The sequence below is a fragment of the Solea senegalensis genome, linkage group LG7, assembly GCF_019176455.1.
Source record: "Solea senegalensis isolate Sse05_10M linkage group LG7, IFAPA_SoseM_1, whole genome shotgun sequence".
Lineage (NCBI taxonomy): Eukaryota > Metazoa > Chordata > Actinopteri > Pleuronectiformes > Soleidae > Solea > Solea senegalensis.
Window position 1 is genome coordinate 16,203,698 of NC_058027.1, and position 22,638 is coordinate 16,226,335.

Consider the following 22,638-nt stretch of genomic DNA (forward strand, 5'->3'; position numbering starts at 1 on the left):
TGACAAGAGCAAAGACAGGCGTCAGGTTATGTAATACGGATACTAGTTTCACAAAACACAGAACATCTGCACCGAGTCCTGTTCGTTCACTGTGTGATGTCAATAATCAACATTTATTATCTCTGACTGTAACCTCACGACGATGACCTTAACCATGTGTTTATTATTGTTGCAATAACGATAAAGGTCACGTACTCTCACTGCCAGTGGACTCCTACATGACATATCCGAGGTTAAGGACCACCAACCTGCTGTATTTGACTGTTAAGGTCTGGTTCGTAGTTAGGAACAACCCCTCCTGTGTTCATGTAGTAATTTGATATTAAATTGATATCTTGATATTGATATTCTATATTAGAATCACTTGGAAATGAATAATAATGGGTTTTTTTCAGTTCACGGGCCACATTTGATCTCAAGCGGGCCAGACCAGTAAAATAATAGCTTAATAACCTATAAACAACAAGAACTCCTAATTTTTCCCTTTGTTTTACAAAACATATTATGAGCATCCGGACATTTCCTGAGAAAAATAAGTGCAATTTCAAGAATATGATGCTTAATGTACCATTTACACATACAGCATGCATTACAACTTACAGATCACAGTGGATCTACATTTAGTCACAGGTGTCTGGAACTAAAAAAAATAGTATTTCACATTAGATTTTAATCCTAATGTGAAATGTTTTACAAATTCATCCTGTGGGCCAGATTGGACCCTCTGGTGGGCCGCTTCTGGCCCACGGGCCGTAGGTTTGACACCCCTGCTCTTAGTGGTCATGGAAGAACACTTTTTGTGAGCTCTAAATGACCACCAGCTCTTGTTAGCATTGCGGCTAGACCTGAGCTATGGAGAGGCACGTGGGGGATTTTACTTTGAGCTTGGGCTCAAATATAATGACATTAAATCTGCACTGGCGACGAGCCACAACTGTTATATCAGTTTGAGACATTAAAAGAGAAATGGGACTCCACAGTCCACAGGAGTATTCGGACCAGGGAGTCTTCAATACATGTCCCCATTTTATCTTCCATGTCCCCTAAGGGGCTTTGTATATTTAAGATAGATCAGAATGTTAAGACAACAATGATGTGAATATAACATTCTATTATGAAAAACATATAATTAAAAGGGATTTGAGGAGACCCACACTGAAAAAGCCTGGACCCGCTATAACTACTGTATGTGTGCAATCTTCCTTAAGAGCAACAACTCCAGGACCTACAGACACACAAGTAAGTGATCGCCGCAAGAGTTAACATCATCAGACACTTGGTGGCTTCGCTGTTGGAGGCTCAAAGGTCATGTTTGTGAAAGGAAGACAAAATGCCTATCATTTCAATAACGCAGCCTTTTCCTGGAGCCACTGCACAGCGCAAGTTCAGCACTTTCCAATTCAGAAAGAAGAGTGACCCGAGAAAACTGGGACAGTCGTCACTAGAGACATATACGTGTCTCCCACACTCTTAAACAAAGAGACACACACACCTACACATCCATATTTAAAGCAGACAGCAGCTTGTGCCTCCATCCAGAGAGCACCTGTAAATAATGCAGTGTTAAAGGTGACAGCCAGGAGGGAATTAGGCGGCGACCAGGTGGATGAACCTCCCCTTACCCTCCTCTCCCCACTGACTCACCCACCCATGCACTATTCCCACTCACACACTTCTGCGCAAAGTCTCACTCTCAGCATCGCCGTGTGTCGTCTTAACACCACAGGTGCTGAGCTCCAGCATGGCAGGCCCAGGGGGGCCGCCGGCCTTTCCTCTTGACATACTCAAAGCAGTGATGGGCAATAAAAACACTTCACACCTTAAGTGAAAGATACGACTTTAAATATTTTACACACATTCTGCATATGCAATTTATCCACACCTGGCTCTTAGGAGCAACAACATCTGGTTGCTGTTGCTTTAGTGGCAATTAATTCTTCATCCAAGCAGTCAGGGTCCTTTCTGAAAATGTGGGAGAGGGACTGAGGTGTTACTTAGATGAGTACAAATGTTAGCACTGCAGTTCAGTTCAGTGTCATCAAAACAACACAGAGTGGGGACGAGGCGCTCGTGGTTGCCTTAACGTTAATTATATGCAGCGTGCAAAAGAGACAGAAGAAGTGTTTTTCAATTTTGATTTTTTTTTTGTGAGATTGAATGGATAAAAAGTTTGGAATTTCAAAGGCTGTTTGAGAACGGATAAAACTCTGACAACAGTAGATTGGCTGAATTAATGTAATTTAATAAATGGAGTCATTTCAGATCTCCTGATGCTCCTGGAAAAAAACTGAAGCAAATAAAAGAATAATGTGGTTTGTAGTGACTGAGTAATGGCTTATTCACTACTTTTGTCGGAATAAAACTGGGTTTATCGCGATGGAGTTTAAACAACTCTAAAGTAGTATATTTGGTTAAGAGTGATTGGCTTAAAAGTGTTCTTTTTCAACTCTTTTTCATCTTTAGTTCTGGAAATGACTGCTTTTCCTGCTACAATATCCTTTGTTTATTGCCATCTTTTCCCATGGGAATGAGAGTAGATTTGGAGTCCAATGCTAAGTGAGAACTGACCTGCATTCCCATGCAGCATTAACAACAGGAAGGGACACCATATTACTTTGTGACATGGTGTTTACTATGACCATACTGCCACCAAGGTCTGTGTCCGTGACATAAATGTGAGAACCACGGCAATGAAATCTTGACAAGGTTACAAAAAAAAGAACAACATAGCCCTTTCGGGAGTGAGAAAGAACAGGGAAGTCAGGTGTTTCTAAATCGGCACCAAAATAAAAGTTTGTTTTGAGAGAATTTTACAGTTTAAGGTCACTGGCATAAAAAGGGGACATCGTATAGTGTAAGTCATAATGTACTTCCTGTCGTCTGTCTGTTTGGGTTTGGCTGCCGTTGTGGTGAATAGAAAGTCGAAGCCCAGAGCAAGTGAGGTTAAACTACTGTAATCCTGTTACCACTTAGTTTGCGTGGAGGGTGGGGTTAAGGTGTTAGATGGACAATGGTTGCACTGGCTGTTTATCATAAACACAGCCTAGCCCAGAGAGGTCCATCTGCTTTGATTTTATTTAGTGATTCCCCCCAGGGGCCCAGAGCTAGAGAGAGAATAACAATACTTGAGCCCATCTGTTCCTGTAGAACCAGCCCCAGCTAAATTACCACGCACTACGAGCGGCTGGCATATGCTGTGGCATAAAGCTACAAGAGGGCATTGTGTGCCAGCTGTTCTGTTGACAAATACTTATCTGGCACTTCTGAAGTCAGCTTGCTAAGCTGGTTTCAAGTTTGACTAAAAACTAAAAAGGGGTAAGGTGTGGAGTGGGGTTTCTGTGGGGGAGATACATGTTAATACATGCTGATTTACCCCAGGGTATCTGTTTGTCAGAGGCTGTCGGCAGAATTAGGTCACTGGACGGACACTTAATCTGAACATATGAGGCAGAGAGAGTCACTGAAACCAACCAAGTGGTCAAAACAGTAGGATTAATGTTTCTCAGCCTTCTGTAAATACATATAAATGTCAGCAGATGATCAGTCTTTGAGAGGTTTAGACTGAGATTAATCATGGTAACCCTATCAGTACAGAACCAGAGGTGGACAACATACACACTGAAATATAATTCTTAATATTAGTATTAATATTATAAGTATGTTGTTAGCCATATTCAAAAAGTGTCTCTGAAAGACTGTGGCAGGTGTAAATCCCTTTGTATTCACTAACAGAGTGTAGTTTTAAAAACAAAAAACTTGCTGCAGCTACTGTATGGCAACCTTTTAATGGGAGGGTATGAAAAAGTAAAACTGAAAACTTTCCAAATCTCCCTTCATAATCCCAAGAAAGCTTCTGTCTGCAATATTAGCAATATGTACTTAGTTCAATACATCATAGGAAGTAATACGGGTTCCCATTTTGTAATCACTCACTACTACTAATTATTTTAAGTTGTAGATGTATTTTATTTGTGTAGAGCTGAGGACACCACACACAAAATGTGAATCTTTGCATCATAATATTTTATTTTAGGTGTTTGTCAGTATCTATGGCTTTGCAAGGAGGAAAGAAATGGATTTAGTCGCAACACGCCGCACATAGCCTTTAAAATGGGCTTTATTTTGTTAACATTTACAGGAACATCACTGACATTACAGTTCCACCCGTTACATACTGTATGTCTTTACTGTACAGATGCAACAGAAAAAAAAAACAATGTTCTCCTGTTCTGAGACTTCTCTCACAGTCAGTGACGAGCTTCAGCAGTGCACAAAACAAAGGTTCTCTGTCAGAATCCCTGGAAGAGTGGAAACCAAACAGAATTTAATGGAAGTTGTCACCTGGACCGTCTTTTATTGAATCTCTTCCACTTATTTTAAGCACTCATCTAAATCCAAGATTAAGATGAGATTTAGGAAAAATATATTGTTGTGTGCTATTAATACCAACATCTGCATTTGATAGATTGTATCCAATTTTGTGGGATATCATGAAAAAACAACACCCAACAACTTCTTCATATCTCAATCCACTGTATGATTGGCGTACTTAAAGTATTCTGTAACACTGGGATACAATAGAATTCAAAGATCAAGCTTTTCATTTTTAATCAATATTTTGTCTTTACATACATAAACATTTTTGCCCCAAGGTTACCAGCCTTGTGCCACTTCATTTCCCATCCTCTATTAACGCTACACTGTGCCATCGTTCACTATTAACATTCAGTAGTTGCTATGAGACAGCGTAAACTACACAAACTCACTTCAATTTACAGTGAAAAGAGGACGAGGAGTACCCAAAACATACAGTGTCTTCAAACCCTGTGTCTTTTTTTCTTAAAAAAAAGAGGACAACACGAGTTTGTAATATGATAAGATTATAATAAATAATATTAGTTGAACACAGTTCTTAAGTTATCTGATGCAAAGCTGGAAACATGGCATGTCGCATCTTCATGAAATGCAGCCATAGTCAACATTTTCTCCACTTTACCCACAGGAAAAAAAAAACACACACACACACACACACACACACACACCATTACAAAAAGGCTTCATAAACATAAAATATAATTTAGATTTAGTCATAAACACAGTGTGTCAGAGACTAAAAAAAACACTGCATGTGAATTTCTTCATGTCACCCACACTCTTACTTCCTGTATTTCACCTCATTGACCCTTTGAATGCATGGAGTGCTTCGGCTACCGGCTTTACAACAGGAGCCATTGTACAAGTCTCCCTTTATGCATTTATCTGGCAACTACCCTGCATTAGCAATGCAGCTCATTCTTTACAGCTACAGAGTAGAAGCAAATTTGTATTCTGCAACACAAAACTCTGATGTCTCCACACCAACAAACGCGCACTCACTGCGACTTTCAATGGGAGAGAAAAATAAGAGCAAAGCCTAAATGTTTCCAATAAGTCCACTTGGGGGTAGAACAACAGTGCAGCATTGGTAGAGTTGGTATGCAGTAAAAAAGTGAGACTTTTACAATGGCTACATCTGGTTCTGCAAAGTATATACTGATACTGTTAAGACATTAACACAGTGTGATGGGGGAATATGCAAAGCGGTTCACAAAGAGCAGAATGGTCTGAGTACAGTTCGAAACCGGTGAATTTACTACCTGGAGAAACATATGCTACTAACAGAATCCACACACGTTTTGCAGGACAGTACACACTTTGGACAAGGGTTTGTGCGCTGAAGTGCTTCCTGAACATGGCGTCTGCAGTCTTTTACAGTGATTAAGAATAGTAGGACTCCTATTTTCCTATTAAGGTATATGAGGTGGCCGAGGTTCTCTCACAAACTCATCTTGTTCGCGCTCAGTCATTCACAATGTCACAGACATGCCTTCTCTCGCACGTCATCTTCTTTCCCTTCCTCCCGGAGGAGAGAGGGAATTTTCATGAGGCCCGCTTCATCATCATCCACCACCAATGCTCAGCTGTGAGACACAGGGAAGCTACATGGGACGACATGAAGTACACAACACTTGAACTAATGCACAGTGCAAATAGGCTTATTCCCCTTTCTTCCATCTCTCAATCTTCCAGAGATGAGCAAACACTGAGCAGAGGTGGGGTGCAGATAGGTTAACTGCAAACAGCGCCCCTGCTGGCAGACAGCTTGTTTTTCCCTTAGATCATTTTTAGAGTTTTGGTCTTTCCTCCCAGGGGGAAGGAGGCCATGAATGAAGAGACAGGAGTTTGTGGAGAGGGTTTTTACTTGTACAGGCTCATGGTCGGGCTCTGGTACATGCACATGTAGGCATCACACAGCAGCCGTCGGGCCTGGCCTTGGATGCTCTTGGGATCTAGTGCGTGTAACTCCTCCGGGGTCATTTTCAGGTAGGCCTCAACCTCCGGACAGGGGGACACCTGGGGGATGTTGAATCCATTCTGTCCTCCTGCATATAGAGTCATATAGATAGTCGGTACAAATGACAGCTTGTAGCAGCAGCAAGTCTCAGTTGTGTCATATGTCATAGACATAACTACAGTAATTCTTTGTGTTTGGACCACAATAAAACAAATGTGTACATCAAGTTAATTTTCAAATGCTTTAAACCATTTTTCTTTCCACCACTCATTGCACTCTTGCACTTAAAATGTTTTTGCTATGTTTAAATAAAATAAAACTAACTAACTGACTGAATTTATTTTTTTAATTTAGTTCTAGTTCCAGCTTTCTGTTCCTATAGCTTATAATTATTTTTTATTTTACTGTATTTAGAGTGTTCCGTTATTTCACTAATTAAACAATGAATAAGTGTTTAAAAAAAAAAAAGAGGTTATGATAGCTGTCAAAGAATAAGTAATAGACTGTGTCTCAGGTTTTTACAACATCACGTATCCTGCTCGGTTCCTAAGCAGAATTACACAAATAAATATGTAGTGATTAATGACTTTTTTTGTAATCACAAATTCCTAAATCAAAACATGACACCCACCATCACGGTCTGCCATGCTGTCAAAGAAGAGCCAGGCAGAATCTGCGCTGCCATACTTGACGAAGGCCACGTAGTGACTGGTTTCAATGCAGAGCACGGCAAACAGCTCCATCCTCTGACGGGGAAAACTGCCCTGTCGACCCATACCTTCTTGTAGCTCCTTGGGAACAGACAGTTTGCCATGCCGATGGGTTTTTCTCTTCGGATGGAGGTGAACCTAAATAGGTAGAAGCGGACACACACGCTCTTTGTCACTATGGTCTGTTTAAGGGTTTCATAACATGTGTTTTATATTAAACACAGAAAAAACTGAACTGGGGAGAAAATGAAAGAACATTTGAGGATTCTTACTGCCAGGGGGCAATGCACATTTAAATCAAATTTTATTTCAATAAACGTACTGATTTGCAAATAAAGAAATAAATGGACCATTTGTTGCAATCTGCTGTTAAAGCCAGTGTTCTGCAGCATAACTTCTGCATTCACATAGTATGATTCCTTTGGATTTGGCGCCCCCACATGGATAATCATGACAGTGATTTAACATCTCATTTTTGTTCAGGTGGTGTTGCCACAGCGCCCTCTGTTGCTTACCTGCGTATTGCACTTTTCACAGAACTGTTTAATCTTGCCAGCAGTGATGTCCCCGTCCTCGTAGCAGTCTCGACACTCATAGAGAGCCAAGCCTCCACAGATTCGGCACTCCCTTGGAGCTGGATGATAAAGACACAAACCTTTATTGCTGCTGACATACTGTGCAGTGTGGTTCTTCAGTTAAGAGGTTTGAAAACGAGAAAGAAAAGTGTTCTCTCATCTCAGCTGAGTTGCAGTGACACGTTAGTGAAATTTCACTATCGAAAGCCACACACACACAGCTATGTATCACCATTGATCGGTAAAAACACACCACACATGTACACTGGAAACAAAAAAATACTGGCAAGAACTCACTGTCTTCAAGAAGATCTGTGATGTCTAACTCCAGTGAAGGGAAAATCTTGTTAAACATTTTAAATTCCTTGCCAAAACGGGGCATCTGGATGATAAGGCAGGAGGGAGCCTGTGAGGTCGGTTGAACAGAGAGAAAACATCATCAACAAATCAGCAAATGTTACACAATTGACTTAATATCCATCACATTACAACTCTAAAAAATCTAATAATTCATTTATAACTAGCAACTTAAATTCTATGATTTATCTTTGAAGCTGTGAATCACAGCATTCAAACAGCTACAACAATGAAAAATAATGAATGCTTCTGTACCCTAGTATCTTCTATTGCATTTGAACATGATAAAATAACACAAGTAAATGCATAGGTGGCAAAATAACAAAATACAAAAAAAAAGTAAAATGTCAAAATACAGTCAATTTTGCAAAAGGGAGAAGGATGAAGAAAGCAATTACCTAATCCTATCACCCTTTTTATCACTCTTTCTTCATTTCCTTTTAAACTTACAGTTAAATCAACGCTTCAGAGAAACATTAAAAAAAACAAGACAAGACAAAAAAATAAGAAAGTCAACAAAAAGGAAAACAGAATGCAGTAAAAACCACATGTAGTTTCTGGTTTAACATCCATTCTTTCAATAACATATAACTGACACAAGGTGGAGCCAATACCATACCACAGACAGGAGACACTAAAACAGCACTACTATAATATGTATTATTAGACAAATTAAGAATCCAAAAGCCCACACTAAATGACTGAATTGGCAATTAATATTCCAAGTTCCAAAGTAACATGTAACTGTAACATGAGCAGGAAAAAGAAGGATTAGATATCAGATGCCGTGAGAATCTATGAGCAGTAAACTACAGCAATAAACCAGAACATCATAACATCTACTTTTGAAGAAAAAATTACCTCAGCAAACTTTAGGTCACTGTTGATGAAGGACCATTCCAGGAGCTGCTGAATCGTAGGAACTCCAACCTTGTCCTTTTTGTCCATGAAAATTTGGTAAAAGTAACAGTCCTGGACCTTCTGTCCTGCTGACCTACACAGTTGCATTCACAGGACAATCACAACAGTTACAGGTTGCATTTTAAAATCAATAAAGCTTATGGTTTCTTTGGAAGACGAACAGCTGGAAGCTTGTATGTTATGGTAACATTTGTTGACAAGTCAACAATACCAGTAAATTCTGAAGCAGGATTCCTTATGTACTATGTTTTCAGACCAGGTACAACAGCCTATGGTATAGCATTTTATACAAATAATGTTTTATTTTTTAAGATATTAGAAACAAAACCTTTTGCGTTTTCAACAACCTGTTGCTCATTGTATGCACATTATTTAAATAACTTGATTTATGAACAAAATGGGTGAACTACCACTTTTGTGGCATTGATCCCAAAAACCAGAACCACAACACTGTTCAAAGTTGACGTACAATCAAAATAACTTTGGAGACCATTTGTAGGCTGAGCCACAGAGTCACATGGTGGTGTAGTGGCTAGCACTGTTGCCTTACAGCAAAAAGACCCTGTCTGACACTGCTTGGCTTTAGTATGAAAGGGTGAACTATGGTTTAGTCAAATGTATGCCCACAACAGTTTTACTGAGTAAATAGTACTGTCTGGTCCTTTTATGCAGTAGATGAGAATGAGGAAATCCAGTTTTGTGAGACATAAATATAGCTCATCGGACAGAAATTAGGGAGTTTTCATTGTTTGACCAAAAGATCCCCTACAGTTTAACCTTTCTGCACACACATTCAACCACTCCTTTTCTAAAGTAAGCACTGCAGCAGAAGTGAAACTGTATGCGACTGAGTAAATATAACCATTACAGATTTAGACTCAGCCTGTTATATTTCGGTAATTTTCAGTGACGTGTTTAAAGCTGCATTTGCGGAGTCTGGAAAGTGGAGGTATTTAACTGTTTCAATAACTGCATGAATTCAAGCTTGGGTTTGATTTGTTTCATGCTCTAAGGGACTAGATGTAGGCAAACTGATTTTTTATTGTTTTAAGGTACTGGTCCTTACCTCAGCTTGAGCAGTGGATCAACCCTCAGTATATGATGGAAAAGAATATTAAGGAACTCTTCTGGATCTGTGGTACAAGATGAGCTTATTTAAATAACACTCCTGTATACATGCTGCCATACATGACACATACTGTGAAGCTGATTAAGTTAAAATTCTTTATTTCCCCTTTGGTTTTTGGTAACTTACATCACTATATTCTTTAGCCTTCTATCAAGTTGAATTATTTTATTTAACAAGAATAGCAAGGTATTCAATAATAATCACATCACAATTTCACTTTATGAAAGGAAAGTCATTTCAAGAACCAAATTGAACAAACTGAAATAATCATCAATATCAATGCCCAAACTCATGATAGTGTGAAGCAACGAAACACTACTGAATGGCCTTCTCATTCTCCTACCTTTTTCTTCAGATGTAAACCCAGAGGCAGCTTCTACCTTCTCCAGTATCCTCCTAAGCTTCATCACTTTGGTGGCACACACGTACCCATGTCTGGAGGGCAAAGACAGAGCAATTTACAAGCTAGACAAATAGCCACATATACAATAGTGATTTAAAATTTGCTGGTACAGTTTGCATTCCATCATTATATGTGCAAACAAGTTTATTTGTATAGCACTACTCATGCACAGGGCAACTCAAAGTGCTTTACAAGGGCATAGAAATACATTAAGAAAATCACAGAATAAATGCAAGACATTAAAATGACATTAATCAAAATAAAAGCTAGACATTAAAATTACATGAATCACAACAAGACATTACAATTACATTAAAATCAACATTAAAATAGCCACAAGAGATGAAAGTGTGATTTGCCTTTTAAAGACAAGAATCAATTGATAACTAAGATGATTAAGTAAGAGAAGAAAAAGCTGCAGTAAATAATGTTTTCAGGCCTGATTTAAATGAGCTGACAGTCAGGTTAAATAGCTGAATACGACTGATAACACATAGTTAAAACAGGTACCGAAACTGTATGCATGGAAAAAAAACCTGCAATAAAATGCGTATACATTTAGTTTTCTGTGACTTACATGCGAAGGGGGTTCACTATCTCTGTGCGTAACAGCTCTTGAGTCTCTCTGTAATACTCTACATCTGTCTTTGATCTAGGTCTGAGCAGAACGGTGTCCAGGACAGAGCTGAAGGAGAAAAGACTGCAGAGCAGAAAACAAGTAAAAAGATTAAAATAACTTTAAAAACTTGATCTAAAGTAGGGCTGGGCAATATTGGAAAAAGTCTTATCACGATATATTTTTTAAATAACTCTATATATACATATATACATATATATATAAAAATATGCATACTAGGATACTAGGATATAAAGCTGCACACAGGTTTTTTTCTCAAGGGTCAAGAAAAGTTTTCCTTTGAGATATTTGCGCTTCTCAATGGAGAGTGACAATACACTGTAAATACACTCTAAAATAAAATATGTACTCTTTATGTTCTGTTAAAGCCAGGAAAAGAGACGAGGGTTAGATTTAGGCTCTCATGTCACAATACAGATATAATATCGATATATTGCCCAGCCCTAATTTGAAATTAGAAATCAAAAGCTCCAATCAAAGCAAATTTAAAAGAACCCCCAGAGGTTCCATGGCCCTTTGGCAGCGTTAGTGAAAATATAATATAAAAGTGACACAATCATCCAGCCAGCTCACAGCTGTAAAACACCCACCAGCCAGCATTAAAACGATTTACTGATAACCTTCTGCCTTTGGGCAAACACATCAACATGGCTGGCTGAGGAAGCACCATATAGTCAATCACTGTGACTGAAGGTGTCATATGTATCAGCTACACGAACACTGTAACTCATCAAGTATTGACTGTAAAAGAGCACTGACCAGAAGAGGGTAGAATCCAGGTAGCAAGAGTTGTAGTGGCCCTGGATGCCTTTCTTTTTTCCCACCATGACATCCAAACCATCATGTTCTGTGCGGGGAGGTGTGTTCTCATGTACTACTTCACTCAGGTAACCTCCAAATGCTGCATAAACAAAAACAGTACCAATATAAACACAAAGTATTAGTGTAATTATTTTAGTAGTCCGTAGCCCTCATACTGACTCACCGATGGAGTTGCACCTCTCTATGGGATTGGAGGAGTGGTGCAAGGACGGGAAGCGGGAGTCAGGTCGGCAGCACTTGAGCTTCACAAACAAGGCTTTTTTGGGTGGACAGGTGAAGTACCGTGTGCCTTTGAAGGTGCCATCAGTACAACCAGGACACTCTTCTTCCTGGAAGAGAAGGTCAAATTCTGGTCATTACTACATACAACAGATATATACAAACAATATTTGTATAGGCTTTCATTTATTCAGCTGAAAATAGGTCTGCCTAATCAGGTGTCTTGATATTTTGGAACCAACTTTGTTTACTAATTTTGTTTGAGTCATGATAATACTACAAACTACTTGGCCAGCAGCATAGAATCCATAAAGTAATTGTGCCACGAAATAGAATTGGATTTTTGTACAGATTAAAATAAGGAGAATCAATTATTTAGTGCATTTTGAAGGTCTGGTAGGCAGATTTTGTTAACAACTGAGGCGCCAACTAAAAGGGTTTGCACAGATGTTCTAATAGTATCAGCTACATGAGAACTGCAGAGTATTTCTTTATTGAAAGAAAAGCAAAGTATAGCACTTTTCTGAAATGGCTTGGGCAACTGCGACGGTGATGGACAGATGGTTTATTCAATCACCTGCCGAGTAGTTTTTGAAAATGCCAACCACGGCATCATCCCTTTTTGATGTCCTACACATCATTCCCAGATGGTTCTGTGTTGCAAAACATCTGGTGTGTTAAGTCAGCATTTAGGATTAGAAACTTAAATAACTGATATATGAACAGAAGCACTCCAGCATCAAAGAATATAGTACATGTCTCCTGAGAAATGGCTGTAACATTGTCCCATCGGTACTACACACAGCATTATAAACATGTAATTTTTGTTCTCCATTAAGTGATACTAAAATCAAACTTGTAAGTTTATATAGCTATGATATCTCACCAGCTCCAGTCCAGCTAAAGGCTCCGACAGGCCAGGAGGCAGACCCACCCAACGGATGACACCACACAGAGGAGGGTTCTCCTTCACCTCCACCAGAGAGCCCACCTCCAGGCCTGGCTGCCCACGAGGAGGCGTTGGAGGTCGTGGTGACGGAGGCGCAGCAGGCGATGGGGGCTCATGTTGGTCTCCCATCACGGACTGGACGGAGAGGGAGAGGGGCCCATGGCTCATATTGTCAATGGGCCCGGTTTTACGGTTCAGACTAAAGGGCAGAGAGTGGAACTTGTTGTCACTGGACAGCGACACAGAGGGCGGGGCTCTGGAGGGCGGGGAGGATTGATTGAAGTCGGGAGGCGTGTCAGTAAGTGACTTGGCTGGGTCTTCCCCAACTGTAGGAGAGAAACCACAAACCAAAGCTAATAAGATTTTTGCTGATAATTCATTACATTTGTGCAATAATACATGACAATGCTCATCCTCAATGTGACCTGAATAAAGAGACTTGAACATTTAGCATTACACATACATGGAAAACATATTGTACAATGACATGAGCGGTGAAATTTAAATCAAAATAAGAAACTTGTGCCCTGACACCAATGGGAATACGACATCAATGGCATGATGACTGAACCGGTCAGTCCCCAAACACCAGACATAAAGGCTTTTATTAATGCTTTGACCCACAAATAGTATCACACAGATTTGTATGACATTTTTTAAATGCATCTTCAGCCAGAAAAAGAAAATAGCCAGTTAAGGAGTGAATTGCAGCAGTGAGCATCATTGAAAGCCTTATGCAACACCAATTACTTCATGCAGGTTGGATATGACAAGGTGATGAAAGACAAGACTAGTGGAGAGAGTTTTATAGCAAGCTACTGCAACAAACTACTGATTTGGTTTTTCTCCGCAAATTATGTTTGAGATAAAACTTTAGGAAATGTAACATCTTACTCCTACCAGAACCTTAAATCATCTGCTAAAACATGCAAGTACTTGTGTAACCAAAATACTGTATATTTATTTTAGGGAACTCCAATTCTCCCACTAAAATACACTGATAGTTTTCTGAAGCATTGCAGTCATCTATCAAACACAAAATATACAGTTAATGTCTACAAATGTGTTCTATTTATTTTGCTGTCTATATTTTACAGTATATTTTTACAGTCTTTAGAAGATACCTGGTTTTGTGTTGGTGGTATTTCTTCTATTTGCCAGTATGGTACAGACTACCACTGTTTCAGCTCTGTGCCAAAAACAATACTTAATATACTTAAGCTATTGTTTTAAAGAGAGAAAATGCTATTTTATATTGTATATATTATATTATATACAATATATATTATATTGTTTATCATTAAAAATAATTAATGTGCCAGTGTCTTTTGGAAAGGTGAGAGAAAGTTTTTCCCATGCACAACTGTACCAATTACTAAAACTACATTATACTGTATGCTACTTTTAGAGAAACCAAGTACAGTGTGTGCCTTTTACAATGGGGATGGGGAGGAAATCCCAGAGAGTGTTAGTGTATTAAACCTATAAAGCACCAATCAATCAATCTTTATTTATATAGCACTTTTTCATACGAGGTAATGCGACTCAAACATGTGCCCGAGCAAAACCAATTAGTAGGTTGCTTGTTGTGAACAGGAGCTTGCTGGTGCAATGGGTGGCATCCCAAAAGTACCCATGTTTTACCTTCATCAATGTACCATGTGCTTTTGGATTTGGACTGGGCTGGGGGATCAACAGAGCTGCCATTTAAAGTATAGTAAAATTCAGACTTGCTCCTACTGCCACACTGATGACCTATTCCTGTAAATAACACAAGTACACGAAAAAGAGACATAGGAAAATATGTCTGCAAGTGTGTGCATGTGTTTCCAGTTTTAACAGCAGATCAAAGGAAAAATGTCATTAATCAGTTCAGAAAATGAAGCTACTTATCTCTTAAACTAAATAAAACACACATACACAATCAGGTTAGTGACATGTTTCTTTTTTTTTCGTCTTTTGTTTTGTGTAAAACTGATTAAAGCATTCCCTTTGTTATGATCTTTACAATATTAACTTTCTTATAAAGGTATCTCATGTGTTGTTTTTTTTGTTTGCCTAAAAGTTTCATTTTACAAAGGGATTATATTTTAGTTTATGCTACAAGGATGAGAAGTAGTTTGATCAGCTTTTATATTATTCAGAATTACAACCAGACAATTAATTGGAATGCCCCTTCAAGATGTATCATTATATCATACTGTGTGTACGTCAGTTTGGTTTGTATGCAGTATATATGCAGTGCAGTACCTTTGCTCTTTGGTTTGCTTTGGCCAGAGGACAACTTGTCACTGTTGGTGGCTCTGGGGGCAAAACTGTGCTTCGAAAGCCTTTGGTCCTGCATGGAATATTCTGTAAAGCCCAGAAACATATCCCCATCAGATACACAAGTAACTGAAGTAACCACAGCTCAATGCAAAACTTGTTTGTGAATGTAACCATGTCAAAAAACAAAACCTAAAACAATAATCATGCTACATATCTTAAAAATAGTGTCAAGACTTTTTGTTTAGTTTCCTTGGTTAAGAAATGTGTTTATCTGTGACACTGGCTAAAATAACGTGCCATGTATGTGCTATGCTACAGCCACTACAGTCATAATGTGACATACAGTACAATATGTTGTCAGTAAACATGTACCAATTTTAATTTTCCTTTTCTCTCACTTTGCACAAAGTTAATGTTGTCCTCACAGAGGACAACTGTCTACCAGCAGCAGCATGACAAATCGGAACCAATGAATAGCAAGTAATTTTGGAGTATAGATTTGAATGCAGCTCCATGTGGAGTCGTCCATCTAAAGTGTGCAAAAGGAAGGGTTTGTCAAAGATGTTCTGAGATGAAAAAAGTTGCAAAATTAATAATCAATGCAGAGGCACCAGTAGCATCCACAAACATGTCAAAACACCAATGTGGAGAACAAAGAGCCTGAGTATCTCACTTGATTTTCAAAAACAAGTGAGCCAACAACACAAAAGGCTCTCTGTTCCCACTGTGAGCAAAACACAAACTCAGAATGCTCAGTGGGAGTTTAGCGCTGGTCCGAGAGATGAGCAGCTGAATATTTTCAGTTCACACTAGGGCATGGTACAAAAATGGAGACAAATACTTGATGACTCACCTGGCATTACGTCACAGATGGGGACAAGTCGAGTGTGTTCCAAACTGGCAAAATTACACAGCAGCTTCCCGTCAATTACACCATCCCAGTCCCCGATAGGATTGTCCTGAAAGAGTTGAAGTCATAAAAAAAACAAAAACTCTGTAAAACTAATCGAACCTGGTGCCACACACACTTCTTCTCTGAGTATCTTCTTGGTGGTTAATCAGGTATTTTGGCTTATAGCTCTATCTAAATCACAATGTTTTGGCTTGAGCCTCTGTACCGGGATGATCCAGTTGCACATCTCATCTCCTCCACCAAAACAACAGTCCTACCACCCAAACACTCGCTGGTCTCTGCAAGTGTAGTCACACAATTTTCCTCTTAAGTTTGGAATCCAGGATTCTGCTCAAGCCAGTGCCACCTGCTAAAGAAGATAGGGCGAGGCTGGACGCAGAGTGAAGCAGAGCAGTGGGCTCTCCTCAGCTGCCTGCTGGCCTCTTGCCATGCTGTTGGGTCATACAGCACTAAGTCTTTACCTCACTCCCCGCGTGACTGCCTTGCCTTTGTGTGGGTGGCTCAGATGCACTGAGTGGGCTGCTGCTGCTGCTGCTGCTGTTGCTGCTGCTGCTGCTAACAATCAGCAGTCAAATGCCTCAGTTATGTGTTTCAATCTCTCCTACTACAACACCATACTGGCCTGACAACGGTAGTCATAGATACAAGCTATTGTGATCCTGGCAACAAGTCTTGTCCCCTCAACATACAAAGAATAACAACAAAAACAAAAATCCTGACAGAAAAAGTGCCATCAGAACCAACTCCCAATAGATTTGCTCATTCCATTAAAGTCTGTAACTCTACATTTTGCTGCTCTACAAAGTGACAAGGACATGCGGAATGATATTCAAACTAAAACAAAAATTAGGGAACATGGGAGGATAGTGCAATTTCTGCAAACACAGAAAATGGTCATGTATATGACACATGTTTACCACATGTTAAAAAGCCAGATATTTTAACTTAAAAGCTGTAGAGTGTATTTTTTATTGTTATTCTGCCTCTGTTTGGTCTTTGTGAACAAAAACAATGTAACATTATTTGTATGCTGCACCCTTCATCTGAATACAGGCTCCGTCAAGCAAAACTATCAGGCCTGACTGAGGCTGCCTTTATGCGTGTAAACTGGCAGCACAGGGACTGGTGAAGGAAAGAAGCGTTTAACCTGTCAAACTGCTGAACAGCTGGGTATTAAGGGCAGTAGAATTCACCTGAAGCTTCACATGGGTGCTTTTTGTGTACTCCAAATGAGTTTGCAGCCCTCTCACTTGACTTTCACAAAATTGCTGTTGCCTTCATCTGTCTTTATTTTTACAAATTCTTTACTGTGTGCAGTACAGGATAGTCACAGAGAGACATAAGATCTTCTACATTGAGAAACACAGAAAGTCATGAGGAGATAAGGGGCTTAAATCAGCAAAGTTGTGACAATGGTTTTAATCTAATGGACAATTGTTTGTTTCAAAAGTTATGCACTAAATTTTTAAGGTATAACATTGATTATATTTTTGCTTTTAAACACACCTTGCATGTCAGAGAACTAGAATTAAAAATTTAATTTTCCAGATGGTCAAACTGGTCAGATAGAAACCTGTTCCTGCATCTATGTGGACATACACGTGCTCAAAGTACACTTACCATGTCAACGCCAACATAAAATCCCAGGCTCTCATTTCCTGGCAGCAAGTCACAAAAAATTATAGTGCCTCTCTCAGGTCCGTCCCTGGTCTGCACCAGAACCCTAGAGTTGATCTCTAGTGGAGGGAAATCCTCTTCCACTAGATTGACATGGTCCACCTCAAGCTCGCCTGTTACGTCATCATCGTCATCCTCCCAGAGTTCAAGTTTGTCCAGGGCCACAAACACACCACATTCCTCCTCGCAGCGAAAAAGTTGACGGCCCTGGTAGGAACCCTCCGTGAAGCCCTGGCCCCGGCCCTCCTCCTGGGAGAAGCAAGCAAGTGAAGGGTGATGAGCGAGTGAGACAGAGATGGCGGAGTGATTATCATAAGAAGGAGGGCAGTAAGCAAGGCTGCTTGCTCAGCATTTCCGAGTGAAGGGAAGTCAACATCGTAGACCTGTGAGAGAATGTGATCGATCACTGCAGCCTGAATACAGCTTGACTTACTGTGATCATAAGCACATCAAACAATCTAGCATGGCACAAGATGTTCTTATAATCCTTACTGTAACATATTGTGCTTCGTTTCTCCGATCTGTGCCAAAATCCCTATACCTGCTGGGCCAGCATACATTAGCAAAAAGAACACAGTGCTCTCTATTTGGTACAGGGCACAAAATTAGAAATGTGTCTGGCACATATGTGCAAACTCTGAGCTCTTTATACTGAGCTACAGTTTGAATGCCTGAGCTCCATCAGCCCACTCAAGAAGACTACAAGACGCAGTAGAATAAAAACAACATTGTGCTGCAATAAGCAATCCTTTGTACTGTGTCACTCGCTGTAGGGTACAGAATGAATGGTATAACATCAAATTTGGTGTTGAGTGGGGCAACAATTATTTCAAAGGGTTACATTTGTGGATTATAACCCAAAAATATGAAATCACACCATCAGATGTGGAATTCAATCCTGCATTTTCACAGGTCAATTTTATTTGATGTATTTGTTTATGGGAAAAAAAAACAGAAAATTGCATTTTTAATTGAACTTCTGTGAATAATAGTCAGAGTTGTTGTTGTGGTACGAACTTTCAGCCCAAATAAGCATAATGTGATTAGGATCTTTATGGGCAAACCAGAGAATTTAGATTTCCAATGGGTAAGTGGGAAAGTCCAATGAACTTAAAATAGAACTTCTCACACCAGAGCAAAATCATGTACTTCTCTATATTCCTTACAGTAGAATTAACACTGCAATTACTATGTACAATTTCATGAATTAAGGCAATGTGATGTGGTTCTAAGCACCTAAAAAACGTTTTTACTGCGGTCACACACAATCACCTGATTTTAGAAAGCTCTAATGAAACAGTCCCTGCTACTTTTGTTGTTACAAATGAGAGAGAGAAAGTGAAACCTTCTTTAGACTTATTAACATGCAAATGATCCATTCACAACAGGCCAGCTGCCATTATATCACTTGACATCTGACATTAAACATGTGATAAGTTCACAAATGTATCCTCAGTACCTCTTAGAGCCTTTCAAACCATAAACACAATTGTTATCTGTGTAAACTCATTGATGACTTCCACGTTTGGTTGTAAATTTATTTTAGTTTCCTCTTTTTAAGCAGTGGCTCAAATGGAAGTTCAATCTGTTTTGTGTGCAATAAAAACATAAATAGGTTTTCTGATGTTTAAAGAAGAAATTGGTTATAATTTCTACCATGAAACTTAACACTTTCCTAACCACTGAGTTAGTGTCTATGATAGAAATTTCATAGACAAATTTTAGAGCGAATTTTAGAGAAAACAAACAAGAGTACTCACCAGCAGCTCGACTCCAAACCATATTCCAGAGAGGGCCCTGTCAGGGAGCAACGAGCCCTTGAAACGGACCACACCAGGCAGAGGTTCATCCCCAGAGCGTAACTGAACATGAACCTTGGAGCCACAGTCAATTTCATAGCAGCGTGCTAGCCGTGGGTCATTGCAGAGCAAGGCATATCTCTCCTCACAGTTGGTAATGGGGAACAGTAACTCAGCCAGCTTCTCTTCCAGTTCCTGAACATCCCGCTCATCCAGACTCAGCACCACATTGGTCTGGTCCAGAATGCGAAGACTCTTCTTGCCTTTGCAGGGGGGCAGTGTTCGTCCCAGGCTATTGCGCTCCTGGCAGGCTTGGCCAAGACTGCCACGGGGGATCCTCAGGGTCTTCTGGGGAGGCTTCTCCACTGTACACTCCTTCACCACCATGTAAAAGCGCCAGTCCTCCCTGAAGCCCCCACTGGGCTTCTCCTGGCTCCATAAGACAGAGCTCATGGCTGCATGCTAGACAAGAGGTCCAACATCAAGGTAAGTCTGACCAGCGATCTGTGGTAAAAAACACAAATGACTTCTAAATAAAAATATGTATTTGACCCAGTTGAGGCTAAATTCAATAGGTTTGGAAAAATTAAAAACAAACGTTAAATTACATTACAATATCTCTAAAAATAGGAAAGTCAATTAAAATGTTTTCCCACATTCTCTCATTAGATACATAAAATATGCTCAACCACACACAAAATACTCAAATTAAATGTGTACAATGAACACAATAACATTCAGTGGTTTTCAAAAAACACAACAGGTACTACATTAATAAAAGAGCAACAAGGGAAAGGAATTCAGCAAAACAGTTCTGAATCCAATAGAGTTGACGTAGAGTATTTTTGTTGGTACTAGTGCATACTGCTCCCTCTCACACTGGACAGCTCAGACCTAAGCACACACAACTTGAAATACTGGATTATGAGGGATGATGAATAAAGGATGATCACAGTAGAAATGCTGGAAGATTTGGTTCAGTCTATTTGTATGCAATAGCAATCACTTTGTCACAATAACAAAAGTGTTTCGATCATTTACCTGTGACAGTATCAAACAGTATGTGTCCAGGCAAAAACTGTACTACTGTTTCACCATAGTGGAACAAAACTACAGGGAAAAGTGAGAACCATTATAATATGCACTCCTCTTGCTGCCCCTACAGATCAGAACAGCAAAACTGGCAGACGCTGATGTCCGTGGTGTGGGAGCATGAAGGAGAGAGGGAGACAAAGATTGTGGATGCTCCAAGGCCTTACAAATCTGACATGTGTAATCTACGAGGTAGATTATTACAAGTCTGTTTGCTTTCATTATCCATCTATGTATCCATCATCAACTGCTTTATCCTACACATGAGGGTCAAGGGGCTGCTGGTGCCAATCCCAGCTGACAGAGGGCAAAAGGTGGGGTGCAGGGCCAACACATAGAGACAAGATTTACTCTCACATTCACACCGACAGTCAATTTAGAGTGTCAAACTAACATCTGCATGTTTTTGGGTTTTGGGAGAAAACCCGAGAACCCAGAGAAACCCCACTGCTTACATTATCTTTATAATTACTACTATTATTATTATTATCATCATCTTTATTAATATCATTATATTATTATTACTAATACTTGTAAAACATTGGGTGTTCCTGTTAAACAGATTATGTTATTTCCCACTTAACATTAAATGCCCAACCTATAATGAAGTTAACTGCAGGTCTGATCTTATTTGTTCTACTTTTTACTTGACATGAGAACCTAAAACATGGGATGTTTCTATTTTAACTGGTGATGTCTTTTTTATTTTAATATCGCCAAAAATATCGCACCCCGGACTTGTTACTGAGGTGTTATTGCATTATGAGATTCTGATATTGATCACAAGCCTAAACATCAATTATCTACTGGTTCAATTATTCTAAAAGCTTACGATGACCAGACACGCGTTTCAGTCACTCACACTCACGAAAGAACATGAACCAGATGAATGGATTTCCCCTGATGATGAGATGATCATCCCCCTGACAGTCAAGAATTCACACAATGTGCACACAACAGAAGCGGGTTCACTGTTTTGAGTCAGATATTTAGTTTTTAGATGTGACATTTAAACACCCGGCAGTTTTGTTGTGGCTAACGCCAAACCGAGCTAAATATCAAAATGTAAGTCATGTCAACTTGACTGGCTAACGCTTGCCTGACTAGACAGATATTTTAGCCCGGCGTCAGAGATGATACACACAGACAGATTAAGGGTTTTGTTATGTTATCTGCCTGCCACTGTCACTGACAACACGACCATGACTCGTTTTATTGAGCATTTACTCTGACAACCAGAGCTGCGGTGTGTCATCACCGGACAGGAGCTGTCAGTCTAAGGCCCTTCGGAGAGAGGGGAGTAGTTAACTTACCGTGGTCTTAAAATGCTACAAACAGCACCAGAGCGAACAACACTTTGGTCTTACCTTTGACACCGCGGTTAAAGGCTGTAGACGCGTGTCATTTCAAATGTCACCCTCGGTTAGACACAGGCTTCAGAAAACGAGCAGGGTTCGTCCCGCAATGCCAGTTAATCTTTGATTAGCTAAATGGCTAGCTAATGCTAACCAGCTAAGTTATCACGCTAAAGTCTTATGCTTATGAGCGGGCAGGTTGGCAGTAGAGTGCCGCCCTGTGCAGTACACTAACTACAGTCACATACATCTGTTCCCCATGGCAAAATCAGTGAAACAACACAGTGTGCCACTACAGCTATGTGGAAGATGTATTATTTACAGGAGACGACCTCACTAGACTCAATTCGTGACGTCATCGAACGCGCTGACAGGGATTGGTCATGTGCTCCCTTCTCAAGCGCTTGATTGGTTGTTTGTCGTGTCTGTACGAAGGTCCCGCTCTGTGGGGTTTTCCCACGGATGGCAGCTAGTTAGG

The 22,638-nt window shown here is 39.8% G+C and overlaps 1 protein-coding gene across 2 annotated transcripts; it reads right to left on the reverse strand.

Annotated features, from left to right (window-relative positions):
- Positions 1–6,221: 6,221 nt before the first annotated feature.
- On the reverse strand, positions 6,222–22,506 carry cylda (cylindromatosis (turban tumor syndrome), a). 2 transcript variants are annotated; one of them, XM_044030010.1, is made up of 17 exons: positions 22,173–22,506; positions 19,675–20,217; positions 17,858–18,163; positions 16,178–16,283; positions 15,307–15,408; positions 14,701–14,817; positions 12,994–13,382; positions 12,052–12,217; positions 11,826–11,967; positions 11,007–11,129; positions 10,370–10,461; positions 9,964–10,030; positions 8,838–8,970; positions 7,917–8,025; positions 7,560–7,678; positions 6,966–7,182; positions 6,222–6,422 (listed from the first exon to the last, which is right to left on the reverse strand). In XM_044030010.1, the coding sequence occupies exons 2-17, from the start codon at positions 20,164–20,166 to the stop codon at positions 6,238–6,240; spliced, it is 2,865 nt and encodes a 954-aa protein (XP_043885945.1). In that variant the 5' UTR covers positions 20,167–20,217; positions 22,173–22,506; the 3' UTR covers positions 6,222–6,237. The 2 variants fall into 2 exon arrangements, with proteins under 2 accessions (XP_043885945.1, XP_043885946.1); XM_044030011.1 differs by lacking the exon at positions 14,701–14,817.
- Positions 22,507–22,638: the final 132 nt, after the last annotated feature.

What these genes read in the sequence shown, in the direction of transcription:
- cylda (XM_044030010.1), bottom strand. Translation starts at nt 20,166, where the DNA reads ATGAGCTCTGTCTTATGGAGCCAGGAGAAGCCCAGTGGGGGCTTCAGG. An exon ending in GTTTACATCTGAAGAAAAAG is followed by an intron (nt 10,031 to 10,369) that starts GTAGGAGAATGA and finishes CTTGTACCACAG; the next exon opens with ATCCAGAAGAGTTCCTTAAT. An exon ending in GTGAAAAGTGCAATACGCAG is followed by an intron (nt 7,183 to 7,559) that starts GTAAGCAACAGA and finishes CTACCTATTTAG; the next exon opens with GTTCACCTCCATCCGAAGAG.